Source organism: Ictalurus furcatus, chromosome 7 (assembly GCF_023375685.1).
Source record: "Ictalurus furcatus strain D&B chromosome 7, Billie_1.0, whole genome shotgun sequence".
NCBI classification, from domain to species: Eukaryota; Metazoa; Chordata; class Actinopteri; order Siluriformes; family Ictaluridae; genus Ictalurus; species Ictalurus furcatus.
Window position 1 is genome coordinate 9,694,476 of NC_071261.1, and position 17,631 is coordinate 9,712,106.

The window sequence follows — 17,631 nt, forward strand, 5'->3', positions numbered from 1 at the left end:
TTTCTTTGCCTCATTTTCTTTCCTTTTCTAGCTTTGCTATAGCAGCCTTCCATTTCTTTCTTTCTTTCTTTTTTCTTTCCCCTTCCTCCTTTTTTTCCTTTCTTTACTACTATCCCTTCCTCACATTTTTTCCTCTATTCTTCTTCACATTCTCTTCCTGTCCTACCTTCCCTTTTTTCTTCTTTCCCTTAATTTCTTTCCTATTCTAGCATTGTTATTGCAGCCACACTTGATGCACAAATGGAAAGTTATATGAATACAAGCAACACAAAGTAACTACTGCAATGGAGCAGTAAAATAGAAATAGTTATAGAGATGCAATTCATAAGTATAAATAGGTCAAGTGTATTAATGATGTTAATAATAACAATAAACAGAGGAACCAGATCAATATATTGCATAAAACCCAAAGATTCACCATTATCACTATATGATAACTAAGTCTATAACTAAGTGATAACTAACTCTAAACTCCACCCACCTACAGAAATAACCATACCCACTTGGCAGTGGTCTTCTCGCATATAGCTAGGTTCATTGTAACTTATTTTGTAAAGTGTACCATTTGCGTTGTTGTTATCTAACTTAGTATTGACAAATTAACAATCATTAAAACTTGAGCGTGCCCTTTCAGATTTTGAATATTAACTTTATTTTAAATGGCAAAAGCTGCACTACAGTATACTAACAAAACAAGTTTCAAAGCGTTTATCTATCGATCTGTTTTATCTACAAAGTACATCACGTTCCTTTTGAACAAACTTGTAGAAATACCGATTTCAAGTTCTTTTAACTTACAGCTCTAGTACTGACAGCATACTAGAGTTACTAGAATTATCTGGCTGCACTGGGCTCCTGACGATTTGAAACCGAGATTTCAGACTGTCTATAAAATGATTGACAGGAGGCCCATCCAAACACAAACATGTGCACTATGGACCAGATGGCAGTTTTCGAAACAGCCACGTACGGTATTACACTTGTTCTGAGGCCATGACTTATACCATTATCCTTAATTTTTTTTTTTTCCTACACCTTTTTTTCAGGCTATTTGTACTAGTAAGAAATAAAAATTAACTAACGCACCTTTAATACTATGCTTTATATTAGAAAACATAGACTGAAAATGTACAGTCTATTACGTATTACATATACATTCATAGTATTATGTAGAAGCTTTGCTTTTAAAGGTGACTTTGAAAAGTTGGACAGTATGGCTTATCTTGACTGTCCAGGCATTTAATTAGGCTCATTTCCACGTGACTGGAATGCTTATCTGAGCATCACTGTTGGTGTCGAAAATGCAGTTTATAACTCTGATTCGTTCTGTCTCCCTGTGTCTTCCTCTCCTTTTCCGTCTGCCAGATCCAGCGGGCATTGTTAAGAAACAACCAGACTCAGCGCTTCTCTCAGAAACAGGCTCTCAGACTGCATCAGGGTCTGGTGACTAGCACCGCTGAGCAGGTACTCTCACCATACTGACAGTCAGGTGATGCAATAAGCAGGAAAGGTTGCCGAGAGCTGAGTTTGTTAGCAAATATAACCATGACTGGAAGACAGCCATGGCCGTTAATGTCTGATAAGTTCCGCATATGTTTAACTGTTCTATGACATTGCAGAGGTGAGAAATCGATGGCTACACATCTATGTGTGTATTACCCATCACTTTCCTAGGTTGGTAGCAATTCTGCATGGGACATTGGACTAAATGACTAACAATTTGTAGGAAAAAATGCTCTAGCCATATATTTTAATTTATTTGTGACGACACACTCTACAGTAGTGGTTAATGGCTCATATGAAGGTAGATAAGGGCTTTAAGAATTTACAGTTTTTCATAAGTATTTCCTTTTTTTTAAACCTATTTTACTAGGTGAAACACAGCTAAACACAGAGTCACGATTCTCTACACACAGAAACCCAACCGTGTCCTGACTAATATTATAATAATAATAATCAAAACAACTTGCTGCAATAAAATAATGAATTTGTTTATACTGTTATTATATGAAAATGGCCGATAAGTCGAGTTCTATTCTGCACACCAGTGTACTGTAAGAAAGGGTTAAGGGGCCAAAGCATCATAAGTGCATAGGCACCCTACTGGAATTGTATGTTTTCTTATTAGGGGGCCAAGGACCAAAGGTGCGTAATTACCCTATAGTGATTGCATGTTTTCTTATTATCACAATATGATTGTATGCTTTGTTGTTGTTGTTGTTATTATTATTATTATTATTATTATTATTATTGTTATTATTATGATTCCACAGTGGGAGTCTATGGCAGCCCATAGAATACTTTGTACGCTTTTTATGAGATTTGGCACAGTGATAGTGGACAATCTCAGCTACCTTCACAGCAATTTTGGTGCACGACACTCAAGCCCTCTCGTGCCACCAATAGGGCAAATAATAACTCTGCAGTGCAATGTCGTAGAAACACATTTCCACTTTCCTCAAGTTCAGTGGACACCGTGATGTTAATTTCCGCCATATTGGATTTTCCGCCATTTCAAAATTTTTTGGATTCTGCTACAAATTTTGTCAAATCACCACCAAAAAAGAGAGCATCATGAGACCACCCTGCACGGAACTTGTTTCTTGGATTTTTTTTTTTTTTGATATGTGGGACAATTTGTGGTCCATAACACACAAATGAATTTGCATTCATATTTACCTGTGAGTTGAATTACAGCTGTCAGAAATGCTCAATTCTGATTGGTCAGAAGGTGTTCGTTTTCAATGGCAGCAGCTCTGAAAGTAGTTCTGGCTACAAGGCAAATCACAGCTTTTATATTTAATGCTCTCTTTCTAATACCTTATTGTTTACGTAGCAACGGCTCATTCACAAAAATTTCACAAAGGAGATGTTACACATACGGTATTCGTTTTAATTTATGCATTCATGGAAGGAGTCTCCAGTGTCGGTGCTTTGTAATGGTTAGTAAGTTTAACGCCACACGAACTTCTTCAGGACAGAGGACTTGACAACAAGAACTAACTTTTGCAGACATTCCATAACATTAAATGTAATTATAAATGTATGGTACACTGAAAATATGACTTCTTCATCATTAATAAATAAAGGAACAATCCCCTGTTTTTTTCTCTCTCTTTATGTCTGTTTTAGGTGATGGAGCGCCTGTGCGTGCGTGTTCAGCAGCAGGTATGTGTATTAAGAGCATCAGGCGAGGAAGAGGAGCTGCAGGCTGCCAGACAAGTTCTGAAGGAGGCCAGGAACTCTCGTGCTGTGAGTCTTGGAATCAAACATTAGTGTTTTTATGCAGTTGTTTGTGGCTGATTTGTAATAATTCTCATGTCTGTTTGCTCCAGCTGTACCCTTCTCTGTGTGAGCTGGCTCATGTGCTTTCCATAGATGGGCCAGTTCGACAGAAACTAGAGTCTATCACTGGAGAACTGGCTAAAGCAGCTGACAAAGAGCTACAAGTGAGATTTTTTGTTTTTGTTTTTGTTTACTCCTCTTGGTGATTATAGGAACTGAACAATGGGTGGATGGATGGTTAGTTATGTCTGTATGGATAGCAGAACCTTTCTGTCTGACAAAGTCATTCTCGCTAGAGCTTCTTGTTTAATAACAGTATTTTTCTCACCAAAGTGAAAATAGATTGAAAGAGATTTAAACAAAAAAAAACCCTCAAACCTTGGAAGCCATTAAAGATAAATGATAAAGATGAATATGCAGTCTTTCATGGTGGATTTTTCCTTTAAGGATAATTTTGGAGTAGAAAAATAAATTTTTCTTTCTAGGTGATTGTGGACTCCATGGTATCTCTGTGTCGGGAGCTATGTCCCCTTTCCTCGGCTGCAGCAGAGCATCTTTCTCCTCCTCTCTCTTCTATCTCTGAGCGCGTGTCCATCCCCCGTTCTGCCATCCGCACTGCGTTGATGGAGAGAGCAGCCCAGGACATCAACCAAGCTCTAGAGTAAGATATGAGGCATATGTTCTACTTTACATTAATAAACTACATAAACCAGAGTTGAAATTAAAACTTGGTGTGACACTATAACTGTGCTAATTTGCTCTTTAAGAGCAAAATGGTACATTGTTCATCTTCCTGTAATTGTATTATCAGTGGCATTCCTAACTGTTAGTGCTTTTTCTCTCTCTCTCTCTCTCTCTCTCTCTCTCTCTCTCTCTCTCTCTCTCTCTCTCAGAGAAGTAAAGATGTCTGTGGTTTCCTATCTCACCAACTCAGCAGTGGACCAGATCCTTCAAGAGCTCTATGCCACTCACAAGACACTGGTACCACATAAATCTGTATCTATTTTTCATCAGGGTTGCCAGGTTTCCAGCACAAACATGTATATCTCAAAAACCACACAAAAGACCTGAATCTAGCCCAAAAAGTGTATATGTTGGAAAAGGGAAACAGAATTTTTGTGCTATTGTCTGTTGAGTTAGAAGCAAGTACATCCTGATATTTATAATATTTATAATATTATATATAATATATTATAACATTTATAATATTGATGCAGCATATCAGCTGCTATTGCCGTAACTCCATTTTCTTCCAATATTAGACCGTTTACCTGTTATTTTGATAGTATATCAGAAAAAAATGCATAGAATGAAATATACTGTAATATACTAGCCTGTAATATCTGTATAGTTCCCCACTTCTAACAGAAATGGTTCTGTACTGTATATCATACATGCACTTTCTGCACTTACACTTTCCCTTTGTTTGCCCCAGCCTGTATTTTATGTAAATAGATTGCATGCTTTAAAACAAGATCTTGGCAATTGCAGACTTTTTTTAAAAAACTGACCCAACAATTGCCACTCGAATGGTGCTTTTATCCACCAGCCCAATTTGTCATAAAATCCTCAACCCGGGTAACATGACATGACTCTCGTGTTTGTGTAGCAGACTAGCACTGCACAGTTAATATCTTATATTAATAGTGCATTTATCTAAATCTCTCTTTTGTGCTTAAATAATTTACTAAAGCTATTAGTCATTGATTAATTTCCTATAATGCCATTATGCCCGTCAGGTTTTTATTATTAGTTTTGGTCTGAAATGTAGGCAAATCTGTGCTATCACACTACCCTGGTCTTTACTATGTGTTTTCTACGTGTTTATTCGGGTTGTAGCTTCAGCAGGTGGCTCGAGTGAGGCGACCAGACGACAGTGCCACGATCCGACCCGCACTCCGACACGCTGACACCGTTGACATCCCTGAGGACGATTTTAGTATCAGCATTGTAAGGAAACGTGTCCCTATTCCAATGGATGTCCTATTAATCCAGGCAATCGCTTAAGATTTTTTTTATAGCAGTACAGTTTTCCAATACAAGTGGTTTCATATTGTTGTTTATTGATTGAAATAGATGTAATGTTCATTGCAGAAAATGAGCCAACGAAAAATCGTTCATAATTGAAAAACAAAACAAATTAAGCTAGGCCACATGGTTCTGCCATCTGTTTTGAATGTTTTGATATTTTGACTTTTTATTTTAACTCGTCCACTCCCCCTGTGCTCAGGATACAATTGCCATAAAGAAGCGCAGCTCTAGGACTCGACGCATCCGACCCGTCTCCACCAGGCTGAGTGAGTCACACTTGACAGCTGCCTCCAGCACAATTAGACACATCTGAGTCAGTAGCTAAACAGTTCCCAGATGAGAAATTTGCATTAATACGAGGGATATCGGTGATGACTCAGCATTCGAGGTTCTGCTCTGGTAATCAACAGAATGTTGTTCAGTGAGTTCGAATCACAGTGCTGTTACAGAGCCACATTTGGCACTGTACTCGCTGAAGGAACACTTTTCGGTAACGCAATGATATACAGTTAATGACCGCTTTATTAGGAACACGCGCACACGCCTGCACATCCACTTTAGAGTTACACAGTGCTGTGCATTTTTAAATGCTTTTCTGCTCACCGTGGTTGTAAAGACTGGTTATTTGAGTTACTTTTTGCTTTCTTCCAGGTCTAGGCGATGATCCCAACTTGTCCCCTTCACTTCCAGCACCTCGTGCATCTGCTCTGCTTTCTCACATAGCCTCTTGGGACAATTTGTCCAGCTTGCCTACTCAAGGTGCACCTCTGCGCCACGTAACCCACATAAGACCCCGCCCACCAAGAAGGCATAGGCCTGGACACACCCCTTCAGATATGGTAAAGAGCTGAATTAAAGCCAAATGTCACAGAATTTAGGTTCAGTGACCATTTTTTTTGTTCTAAATATTTTGTTGGCTCTCTCTTCTGAATTATTATGAAGGAAATAATAAATACATTAAAAAGACATTATTAACGAATCAATACTATGATCCCTTTATTTTCCAAAAAATGTTTTGTTTTGTTTAGTTTTTTGCCCCCACATCGGAGACATTGCTTTTCTTGAGGACTTATTTATTTATTTATTTATTTATTTATTTATTCATAAACTGAGCTGTAAGCTTAGCTTACACTTTAAACCAAAATATTGGCGTTATTATTTTAATCTGACAACTCTAAATGGATATTTGAAAGTGTGATGAAATCGCCACACACGTTGCGATATCACAGCCTTGGTTTAGTGTCTTGGGGGTTTCAATAATTTGTCAGAGCATGATATAAAAAGAAATAAAATGCCAAATAAAAGGATGCGCTGGATCAAGTGGTGTTTTATAAGCTGCCGTTCAATGAATTTGGATATTAAAAAATAAACCACAGAGTAATATGAAGTGCTGGGTCAAGTGTTATTTTATATTGAGAGTGAACCCATATTGTTAAATGAAACCAGTGCTGTGGTTTGCAGTGATTGTGATCTTTACAAACAGGACTAATTATGCAGAAATACTATATTGGTGATGGCTAGATGTTTATTTCAATGCTTGCCGTCTTGCCAATCATAAATCACTGCATTACTGTATTTTTGGAAATGTCTTACCTAAAATACCTAAAATAACCTCAAACTTTTGATGTTGCCTTGTGAATCTCTCCACCTAAATTGCATTTTACATCAACTTCAAAGGCTGCAGGCTGTATTTCTGTTTCCTGCTGCAGATCTGGTTTTCCTTGCGAATCAAATTAATCCGCAAACTAAACACAGGCACTTGTCATTTCACATGACAAGCTGCAGGATTCTTAAAACGTTATCTGATATACAAACATCTGCAGGATGAGCTACAGCCACAGGCCTGAAAATTGAAAACAAGCAGAAAACGTCCTCGTTGTTGTGATTCTAATTGGTTTCCGATCGCCTTGCAGCATTCTTCTGAGAACGGTGGGGTGAACCTTTTGGATGATGGACTGCCTGATTTCTACACCAAGAGGGTCTTACCAGACAGGTGCCTGAGTTAATGTTAATAATAAAACATTAGCAACAGAAGTCAGCATTTAGACTGTTGTATGTTATGTAAGGCCTAACACAGTGTGGTGTGTGCTGTTAAAGGAAAAGAATCAACAGTTTGCTGATCAGTGTGATATGGATTTGCCTATAACAGCATGTCCCCAAGTGTTTTATTCCTATTATTATTCCACAGCAATTTGTCAATGCAAAATATTTTGGGTTTTTTTCGTAACCACAAATTTCTCTTTCCCGTGTCTGAAAACTTAGTTACGGCTTTACCTCTGACTGCTATTAAGCACTTATAGTGGATACTCCTTCCAATTATTTCTTTTTTCAAACTTGATCCATTAATATTCAAGCTGCTGTTACAGAAAATTAATCAACACTTTCTGACCAATGAGAATCGAGAACTCAACGGCGCCGTTGGCACGAAGACCCCTTTCAGAGCCTCTCTTTTGCCTTTTGTCTGTTTTACAGCCAATTGTCCTCTCATCATACCCAGACTCTGAGGCGGAAGAAGAGGCGCACCGTGCTGTCCATCTTTTCAGGATTCCGGAAGAACCGTTACTCCGCGTCACATCAAGAGCCGGAGCCTGTGATCCAGGGGGAAGTGTGTGGTGATGAATGTCGCACCGAGTACGTTGTTGTTTTGTTTTTCAAATCATCTACACAAGCGACTTTTTGTTGTTTTGTTAGGCCGTCGACGTGCATACAATATGCTGTATACCGAGCCATGCGTGTGGGTTGTCTCCTCCTATTTTCATACTGCCGCGTCCTCATTTCTCATCTGTCGTTTCTCATCCGCTCAGTATCATCCAGTCGTGCTACTTACATCAGATCAATAGCTGCTGAGAGGATATGAAGGAAGCTCAAGGCAGCTATAAAGGCAGGGAGTGGGCATACAAGTTATTCGAGCATCTATAAATCATTCAGGCACGTTCCGAAAGTGTTCATAAAGGGAGATGCAAACATTTGAAGTGATATTGAATAGACAAGGCAGCTTTACAGAAAATCAGGGTGGCGATTTATACTCCTCATGAGCAAAAAGTGGCCAGGAAAAACTCCCTGAAAACACATGAGGACTGTCGATTGCAGTGCTTAGGTACAGGTTAAGGTTAGATTAGACACAGAAGCAAGGTCGAGACTTGGTCATGAAGTGTTTTTATTTATTTATTTATTTATTTATTATTATTTTTATCTTTTGGGTATCCAATAGCAGCAGTGTGAGCAATGTGAGCATCAGACAGCCACAACAGAATATAGGATCAGGCAACAGGAGTACATACAGTGTAACAGAGAGAATGGGGTATGATACTGTTTATTATGCATGCTCTTATCCTACAGTGGTTTAAATAGGTGTAGATTGTAAGCAGAGTGCTAGCAGGGATTCTGGCAGGTCTAGCTATGACAACATAACTAGAAAAAATAGAGAGCCAGAAGGTAACACAGGCATGAGGGCTCCCTGGGATATCAGTATCCAGCCAATGCACCATCAGCATGATAGAATTGTAATTGTTTCAGTATTAATAGCTAAAAAGAAAGACTTTTTGACGATTTTTGTTGTTTGTGATGATGAAGAAGCATCTGTGAAACCTACCTAAAGTGTTTAGTTAAATGTTTTCCTCAGGTTATTCATTTTTGCACTGAGGATTTCAATACATTTTGCCCTCAACTGGTAGACAGAGATAGAATAGAAAATTGCATTTACTCATACAAAGCTGTGTGCCTTATTTTATTTTAGATTATTTTATATTTATTTACTTATTATTATTTACTTATTTACTTATTATCATATCATGTATGTCAAAAATTAAAGTTACTATGCTGAAAACATTCTACAATTAATTACAGGTCTTTAAATCCCAGCGCTGGTACAGAGAACCTGTACTCTGTGATTATCCCTAAGGATTTCCAGAGGGCAGAAACATCGCAAGAGGAAGTCAACGGCGGTCTGGGAGATCAAAGACCTCCTCAGATCTCTGGCCGAAATTTGCACGGCATACCACTGCCAGGGTTGAGGACAGCGAGCCCCTCCTGCATCACATGGAGACAAGTATGCTCCATTAAAGCTGATAAAAATTTTATTTTATTTTTTTTAATTCACAGAATCCTCCTATAGAATATTATTATACACGTTATTATACATTATTATACCGCAGCACTGTTTACTGTCATTAGTCAGAAAGTTGATTAATTAACTATTACAGCAAGAGAAGCTCAGTGGTTAAGATATTGGACTTCTGCTCAGAAGGTCATGAGTTCAAATCCCAGTACCGCAAGGTGCCACTGTTGGGCCCTTGAGCAAGGCCCTTAATCCTCAACTGCTCAGTTGTATAAATGAGATGAATGTAAGTTGCTCTGGATAAGGCCAAATGCCATAAATGTACAATGACAATAACACAATATATATATATGTGTGTGTGTGTGTGTGTGTGTATATATATATATATATATACACACATATATATATATATGTGTGTGTATATATAATGTAGTTGAATGTTCTTTGACATTACAGCAGAATACATCATTACTCACAACTTAGGGTTAGGATTATTTTCAATTATTTACTTTTTCATCAACCATTCAATTTGTCTGCTCTTATGGCATGAGTCATGAGTTTTTGTTGTTGTTGTTGTTGTTTTTTAACATAATTACCTGATTGCTACCTTCCCCTCTTCCTCATCAGTCACCCGAATACAGCGAGGTGTTCGTCTCCTCAGGCACGCCCGTCCCCACAAAGAGAAACAATAAAGGACAGAAAGCTCCTAAAGACAATCAAGACAAGCCACTTGTCCAGGGTTCGAACTCGTCCTCTGCTCAGCTGGAGGAGGACGTGACGGTGGAGTCGCAGCAGAAACCCGATCCTCCTCCTCAGAGCAGCAAGCCTAGTCTGGGGGACACCAGACAGCACCATCTGGAGGAGAACTCTGGTAATGCAGGTGTTTTAATAATAATAATAATAATAATAATAATAATAATAATAATAATACCGAGTTTTACAGACAGGTCATGACATGTCCTGCAAAAATTATGCTTAAAAGTAATATAAAGAAACCAAAGCAAATGTTATGTCAGACACAAATAGTGGAAATGCACCTGAGATGAGGCCAAGGTGTGTGATGAAAACTTGAGGAAAAACAAACCTTGGAGCTAATAACGTAAATGCAGGCTAACTACAAATGTCTAACCATGACTAATGGTCTTACTCTTTTGGTCGGTCTGTGCTTAATTTGCTTTTGCTTTTACTTTGTTCTATTTTAGTAGAGGATGCTGAAGGAGAGAAAGATGTGGACGATGAAAAAGAGGACATCCAGAGTCAGGAAGCGCAAAAGCAAAAAGCAGAAGGACAAACTCCTCCCCTCTCTGAAAAGGTCTATAGCATGCATTAATGTGTGCGTGTGCATGTTAGTGCAGACCTACTGTACATGCTTGTTGCTTCTGTGTTTGCGCATTGACATTTGATCCATTCATAGTCGTTTTAAATGTCATTCCCCAGCTAGATAATTCACCGGAGGAATCTTCTGACGAGAATCAAGTACAGCCTCCTGTACCATGTGCCCATACCAAGCCTACATCCAGATTGGTAGATTCCCCTGTCACTCAAGGTAAATTCAAATCAAATGTTTTCTATACATGTTTAAAAGGTAGCTTTGAAGCTATAGAGTTGATATATATTTTTTTAGATGCAGGTTTTTGTCACGTAAATCTTTTTCCTCCTTTAATGTCTTATAGCAACTAAGAAAATTAAAGTAAAAAGCAAACAAACATTTTTTGCGGGGGGAAAACAAACAATTAACCTGGTTACATAAGTGTACACACTCGTTATATAATACTTTTTTTTTTTTTGCTTTTAATACAGCACCTAGTCTTTTTGGGTAAGAGTCTACCATCTTTTCCTTGCTAAAAATCTTCCAGATCTATCAAAGTTTTTCAACAGGATTTAGACCTGGGCTCTGACTGAGCTGTTTCAAAACATTGATCTTCTTCTTCAGAAGCCATTCCTTTGTTGACATGGATGCATGCTTTGTGACAGTTTTTTCTTCATCTTCAGCTGTCTAATAGAGGTCTGCAGGTTTTGAGCAAAAAAAATAGATGTTTGGAGCCGCCTTTACTAAACACCCAGTCCCAGCTAAAGAGAAGCAGAACCATAGCGCTATGCTGCCACCACCACGCTTCACCATGTTCGTTTGAACATTTTACATCAAACTGTTGTTTTGTTTTGTTTTTTTAGTGAAAAAGGGCTTCCGTCTATCCACCCTACCCCATAGCCAAGACATGTGAAGAATATGAGAGTGATGTCACATGTCCAGAGTGACCAGTTCTTGCCAGATGTTCCTGCAACTCCTTTAATGTTGCCGTACATCTGTTGGCAGCTTTTTTACGTTTTTCTAAATTCTTGTCCTTTCATCAATTTCGAAGGGTAGTCCTGTTCTTGGTAATGTCACTGTGGTGCCCCATTTTCTCCAATTGTTGATGATGGCCTTCACGTTCTTCCATGGTACATCTAATGTTTTGTAAATTCTTTTGTTTCCCCAGTTTCCTGATCGATACCTTTTTTCGATAGTGATATTCCATACATGCTTTTTATCACAACATAATTTCCATAATTCCATTTGTGTTACTCCAGAGTTTTGATGACTTTATTATTATTCGAAAATGTGGGGGAAAAAATGTAAATAATGAATGAGTGTGTCTGAACTTTTGACCAGTAGCGTATATGGGGGCGAGACCACGCAAGGCTTTAGAAACAAACAATAGGATCTTTTTTCCTATCAATCCAAAATCCAAATCAATTCTGTATTTTACCGGTAACCAGTGGAGTAAGGCAAAGATGGGTGTCATGTGCTCTCTCTTTTTGGTCCCAGTCAAAAAAATAGCTGTATATATCTACTACAGTTTTATCCATAAGCTACAACATGATGATGATGATGATGATGATGATGATGATGATGATGATGGTATGTATGGCTAGGTGCAGAGGAAGACTCCTCCTCAAGTGGAGCGGCTACAAAGCCTCACAAGAACCGAAAGGCTCACTCCTGCGAAGCAGGTAATTATTCTTCTCGCTTATTATTATTCTAATGACATTCTATTGACTAGAATTCCCAAGCAAAAATTACAGCGTAAGATCCAGTTCTTATTGTCTGTGTGCATGTTAAGGCTTTACTTCAGGCATGGAGGAAGGCAGCCCCGGCAATGTGGAGAGGTCCTCAGACCCTAAACCCCCGGTGAAAAAGCCACGACTTCCTCAGAGAAGAAATAAATCTTTTGATACTCCTGGTAATGCGTACAAGCAAATAGTATGCAGATGCATCTCAAAAAAATGAGAATATCGTGGAAACGTTTGGGGGGTTTTTTTAGAACTTTAATATATTCTAAATTCATTAGACATAAAGTGAAAGATTTCAAGCCTTTTTTTTTTATCTTGATAATTATGGCTTACAGCTCACGGAAATCAAAAATCCAGTATCTCAGAATATTCAAATAAAGAATTTATAATAGAGAAATGTCGACCTGAGAAGAGCTCTGATCAGCTAATTAACTCAAAACTGCAAAGGTTTACTTGGCCTTTAATCTCTCAGTCTGGTTCAGTACACACAACCACAGTCATGGGGAAGACTGCTGACTTGACAGTTGTCCAGAAGACACTCACTGACACCCTTCACAATGAGCGTAAGCCACAGAAGGTCATTGTTGAAAGGGCTGGTTGTTCGCAGAGTGCTGTATCAAAGCATATTCATGGAAAGTTGACTGGAAGGGAAAAGTGTTGTAGGAAGAGGATTGTAAAGCAAAGCCGAAAACTTGGGGGAGCTTCACAAGGAGTGGAGTGAGGCTGGAGTCACCACACACAGACGTGTCCAGGAAATGGGCTACAAGTGTCACATTTCTAGTGTCAAGCCACTCCTGAACCAAAGACAACGTCAGAAGCGTCTTACCTGGGCTAAGGAGAAAAAGAACTGGACCGTTGCTCAGTGGTCCAAAGTCCTCTTTTGAGATGAAAGTGAATTTTACATTTCATTTGGAAATCAAGGTCCCAGAGTCTGGAGGAAGAGTGGAGAGGCACAGAATCCAAGTTGCAGAATACAGTCAGTGATGATTTCGGTGCCATGTCATCTGCTGCTGTTGGTCCACTGTGTTTTCTCAAGTCAAGAGTCAATGCAGCGACTACCAGGAGATTTTTAGAGCACTTCATGCTTCCACCTGCTGACAAGCTTTATGGAGATGCTGATTTCCTTTTCCAGCAGGACTTGGCACCTACCCACAGTGCCAAAACTACTAGTAACTGGTTTGCTGACCATGGTGTTACTGTGCTTGACTGGCCAGACAACTCGCCTGACCTGAACCCCATAGAGAATCTACAAGAGACACCAGACCCAACAATACAGACGAACTGAAGTCTGCTATCAAAGCAACCTGGGCTTTCAAAGCAGTGCCACAGGCTGATTGCCTCCATGCCACACCACATCGATGCAGTAATTCGTGCAAAAGGATTAAAGCCCCGACCGAGTATTGAGTGCATAAATTAACATACTTTTCAGAAGGTTGACATTTCTGTATTATAAATTCTTTATTCTAATATTTTGAGATAGTGGATTTTTGATTTCCATGAGCTGTAAGCCGTAATCATCAAGATTAAGACAAAAAAAGGCTTGCAATATTTCACTTTATGTGTGATGAATCAAGAATATATGAAAGTTCCACTTTTCAAATTAAATTACAGGAAAAAATTAAATTTTCCACGATATTCAAAATTTTTAAGAGGCACCTGTATACAAATACATAAATGACAAAATTGTGTGTGTGTGTGTGTGTGTGTGTGTGTGTGTGTGTGTTTGTAGGAGTGTGTTTACAGTCTAGCAGATGGCTCTAAGCTGACCTTTAACTAATCCAGATTAGTTAATAAGGTAACACAAGGTTGTGTATCTCTCTTTCTCTCTCGATCTGTCTCTGTAGGTCAACAAAGTCCAGAGCCAAGCAGCAGTGAAGCCTCGTGATTTTTGTTTGTTTGTTTGTTTTTGTTTTTGTCAGGCAGGCAAAAGAGTGGCGAAGAAGACGGACGGTGGTCAAGCAAGAGAGTGACAGGGTTGTGAGGAATGCTCTTATGCTTGAATGAAATTGCATTCCCAAATCTCTGTCAATCTCGCACACACACGCGCTCACACACACACACACACACACACACACACACATACACACACACACACACACACACACACACACACACATACACTGCTTGACTGGTGTCTTTCATATGTTTTAAATTATTCACTCACTTGTTTTGCATCATTCATTCCATTTCAGCTGTTTCTTACAAGAACGTCTGTCTGTTCCTCCATCTCTCTTTTTCTCTGTCGGTCTCTCTGTCCTTCCGTTTTTCCATTTTTGCTTTCATTACTGCTGTACCTCCTTTAAAAGGTAAAATGAGCAATATTTCCCTCTTGCAATTCATAAGCTGTGTATGGTGTAATTTACTTGCACTGTCTTCTCTCTATCACCTCAGAATATCATGTCAACGTCCAGCATTGCCCCAGTTTCTATTCCATGCCAGCTAGAAAAGCAATCACACTGGTGGAAAAAATATTTGGTGGGGAAGTTTCCTTGAAAAATAATCAGGATTGCTTTTTTTTTTTTTGCTTGAAAAGTGAATGGAATTTCACTTACATCAGTGTTTTGCAGTCGTACCACACTGAAATGCAATCACTGTCCAATCCTTGTCATGAAATCAAGGAATGCAAGATGCAATGCAGTGGTTTTGCTTTTCAGTGTCTCATGTTATCTTAGAGTGATGTAAGATGCGATGCAGTTAAGGTTTTACTTTTTAGTGCGGCATGTTTGGGGTTTTTTTGTGTGTGTGTGTGCTTTGCGTTTCTAAATGACACTGAATCATTTCCATAGACCTCTGTATTTTATGTTTTTGTGGGGTTTTTTTTTTAGAACCTGCAGGATGTCACTGTGTAGAATCTCCATAGCGACTGTGTAAGCTGATTTTGCACCGAATATTGATTGATTAAAAAATATTTTCATTACATCTTTAGGCTTTTCTTTTCTTTTTTTTTTTTTTTAAAGAGAATGTTAACTTCATTTCCATTAATTGTTCTGATAAGGTTGTTCTTATCCAGATCAGCAACACGGCTGTCATTCACATGTCTTTTATGCTGTCCCGTACAGAGCAGAATTTAGCTGTATTTAAATGAGCTCTATTTTTTACTGGTGTTGTGAATGTGACAAAGTCAATAAAAAGGAGAATCTCAATACTCAAAGGCTGGTTTCTGAGACACGGGCCTGAGGACATTTTCTTTAAGCAGCACTTGGACAAAAATGACAAACTAGCACAATATAGTATAAGCATAATTCTAAAATAAAAGCATGATAACTTCTAAGCATACAAGCATGCCTGTTCTTCCATGTTTACCTTGGGAAACACTTAAAAGGAATTGCTCGAACTCAGCTACAGTAACGAGAATATTAATGATTAATATTCAGATTTAAAATACTAAATAAGGCATGTGATGGTAGAACAATCCACAGATCAACAGACAGCTAGACAGATAGATCAGCAGACTGAAAGACAGATAGGTAGATGGACAGATAAAAAAAATTGGTAGACATACAGATGGATGGACGACAGATGCATATATAGATAGATTGACAGACTGAAATACAGATAGGTAGATGGACAGATAAAGAGATGGACAGATTGAAAAATAGGTAGACAGATGGACTGAAAGACAGACAACTGGACAGATATATACATGGACAGATTTGAAAAATAGACAGATTAATAGATAGACAGACCGCTGGACAAAGATCGACAGAGTGAAAGACAGGTAGATGGACAGATTGAGAAATAGGTAGACATACAGATGGTTGGAGGGATGGACGCTTATATACATACATAGACTGAAAGACAGATAGGTAGGTGGACAAATAAAGAGATGGACAGAAAATAGGCAGACAAACAGATACAGTAGATAGAAAGATATACAAATTGAAAAATAGGTAGACATGCAGACAGATAGATAGATAGACTGAAAAACAGGTAGACACTCAGACAGATAGGTAGATAGATAGATAGAAAAACAGGTAGACACAGACAGATAGATACAGTAGATAGATAGAAAAACGGGTAGATAGATGGATAGATAGTTTTACAGTTGTCATGAGATACTGTTATTGTTTAATTTGGCAGTCATAATGTAGTTCCTTATCTGGTCAAAGGAGGGCGCCAAAGGCCAAGCCATTAGGCATGCTAATTTCATGAATAGGTTATTGGATAGTTGGGGTTACCGGGATATTGACTAATGTGCTAAAGAGGACTAACTAGCACCAAGACTCAAGATTTATTGTCGTAGATAACAAAATTACAGTTATTACAGTTATACAGTAATTTTATGATTTTCTCCAGGTACTGAAAAGAACAAAGATGATACATGCAATTGAATTGGATAAAACCTGCTCTTAAATTGAATAAATAATCATTTACAGTCCATCACTGTAGCTTAGTGTAGAAGTAGTGTAGAGGTGAGTTACCTAACACAACATACTGTATATCTCTCTCAACCACAATTTTGTCTGCTATGGAAAATATTGACACAGATTAAAGGTGTTTTCCAGTAACACAAAGTAAAGAGGCTGTTTACACAATTCATAAATCATTCCATTAATAACGTCTCATTTAATCACATGCGGTAATGCACACTGTGCAAGCCCAATGAGGCATAGCACTTTTGCTGCTATTTACATAGGCCTGCTAAACGACTATGAAATCTGTCTGATAAAAAAAAAAAAAGAAGGCACATGCAGCTGTCTCCTTGGAGCTTTCCCTGCCATACAAATACAAACACACATGGATAATAAATTTGGATCAGTGAGAGGAAACAATAAAGTTCTAATGAACTTTTATGGCCAGGTGTTCCACTCAAGTTCAGTAAACATGTTCACTCATTAAAGGTGCATCATCATGGATGCTTCTCATACTTTTATGATATTTCCCAAACTAATCACTGGTACTGTTACTCATTAAGTATTTATAGACTGTTCTCACTTCCTTTCTCATCTTCTCAGCCTCCAGAACTTGCTCATAATGGGCTTTTCCAGGTTAAACAAAATAACCGCAAATTAGTGTTGCAGTCAAGTTGACAGGCGTATTCATTTTGGTGTTCTCGCTCTCTGAATATGTGTATGTGTAAAGAGACTACCCAGCTATTAAGATATTTGTTATACCTGGACCCAAAGCAGGTCTGCAGGGAGTTAACAGCGTAAACAATTCATTTTCACCTCATTAGCCATAATTACTTCTTTCACTTACTCTTCTGT

At 38.4% G+C, this 17,631-nt stretch overlaps 1 protein-coding gene across 3 annotated transcripts in view; it reads left to right on the forward strand.

Moving 5' to 3' along the window:
- The window catches only part of carmil3 (capping protein regulator and myosin 1 linker 3), a 58,400-nt gene extending 42,061 nt beyond the window's left edge, over positions 1-16,339 (forward strand). For 2 of the 3 annotated variants that reach the window (XM_053628289.1, XM_053628291.1), the window contains exons 24-40: positions 1,366-1,464; positions 3,133-3,252; positions 3,336-3,449; positions 3,771-3,946; positions 4,179-4,266; positions 5,125-5,235; positions 5,516-5,582; positions 5,968-6,155; positions 7,230-7,309; positions 7,789-7,947; positions 9,163-9,364; positions 10,001-10,244; positions 10,576-10,685; positions 10,811-10,919; positions 12,287-12,364; positions 12,475-12,594; positions 14,269-16,339. In XM_053628289.1, the coding sequence (XP_053484264.1) occupies positions 1,366-1,464; positions 3,133-3,252; positions 3,336-3,449; positions 3,771-3,946; positions 4,179-4,266; positions 5,125-5,235; positions 5,516-5,582; positions 5,968-6,155; positions 7,230-7,309; positions 7,789-7,947; positions 9,163-9,364; positions 10,001-10,244; positions 10,576-10,685; positions 10,811-10,919; positions 12,287-12,364; positions 12,475-12,594; positions 14,269-14,309 (2,106 nt within the window). In that variant the 3' untranslated portion in view covers positions 14,310-16,339. The remainder of the gene's footprint in view (positions 1-1,365; positions 1,465-3,132; positions 3,253-3,335; positions 3,450-3,770; positions 3,947-4,178; positions 4,267-5,124; positions 5,236-5,515; positions 5,583-5,967; positions 6,156-7,229; positions 7,310-7,788; positions 7,948-9,162; positions 9,365-10,000; positions 10,245-10,575; positions 10,686-10,810; positions 10,920-12,286; positions 12,365-12,474; positions 12,595-14,268) is intronic. The other variant, XM_053628290.1, reaches the window with a different exon arrangement.
- Positions 16,340-17,631: the final 1,292 nt, after the last annotated feature.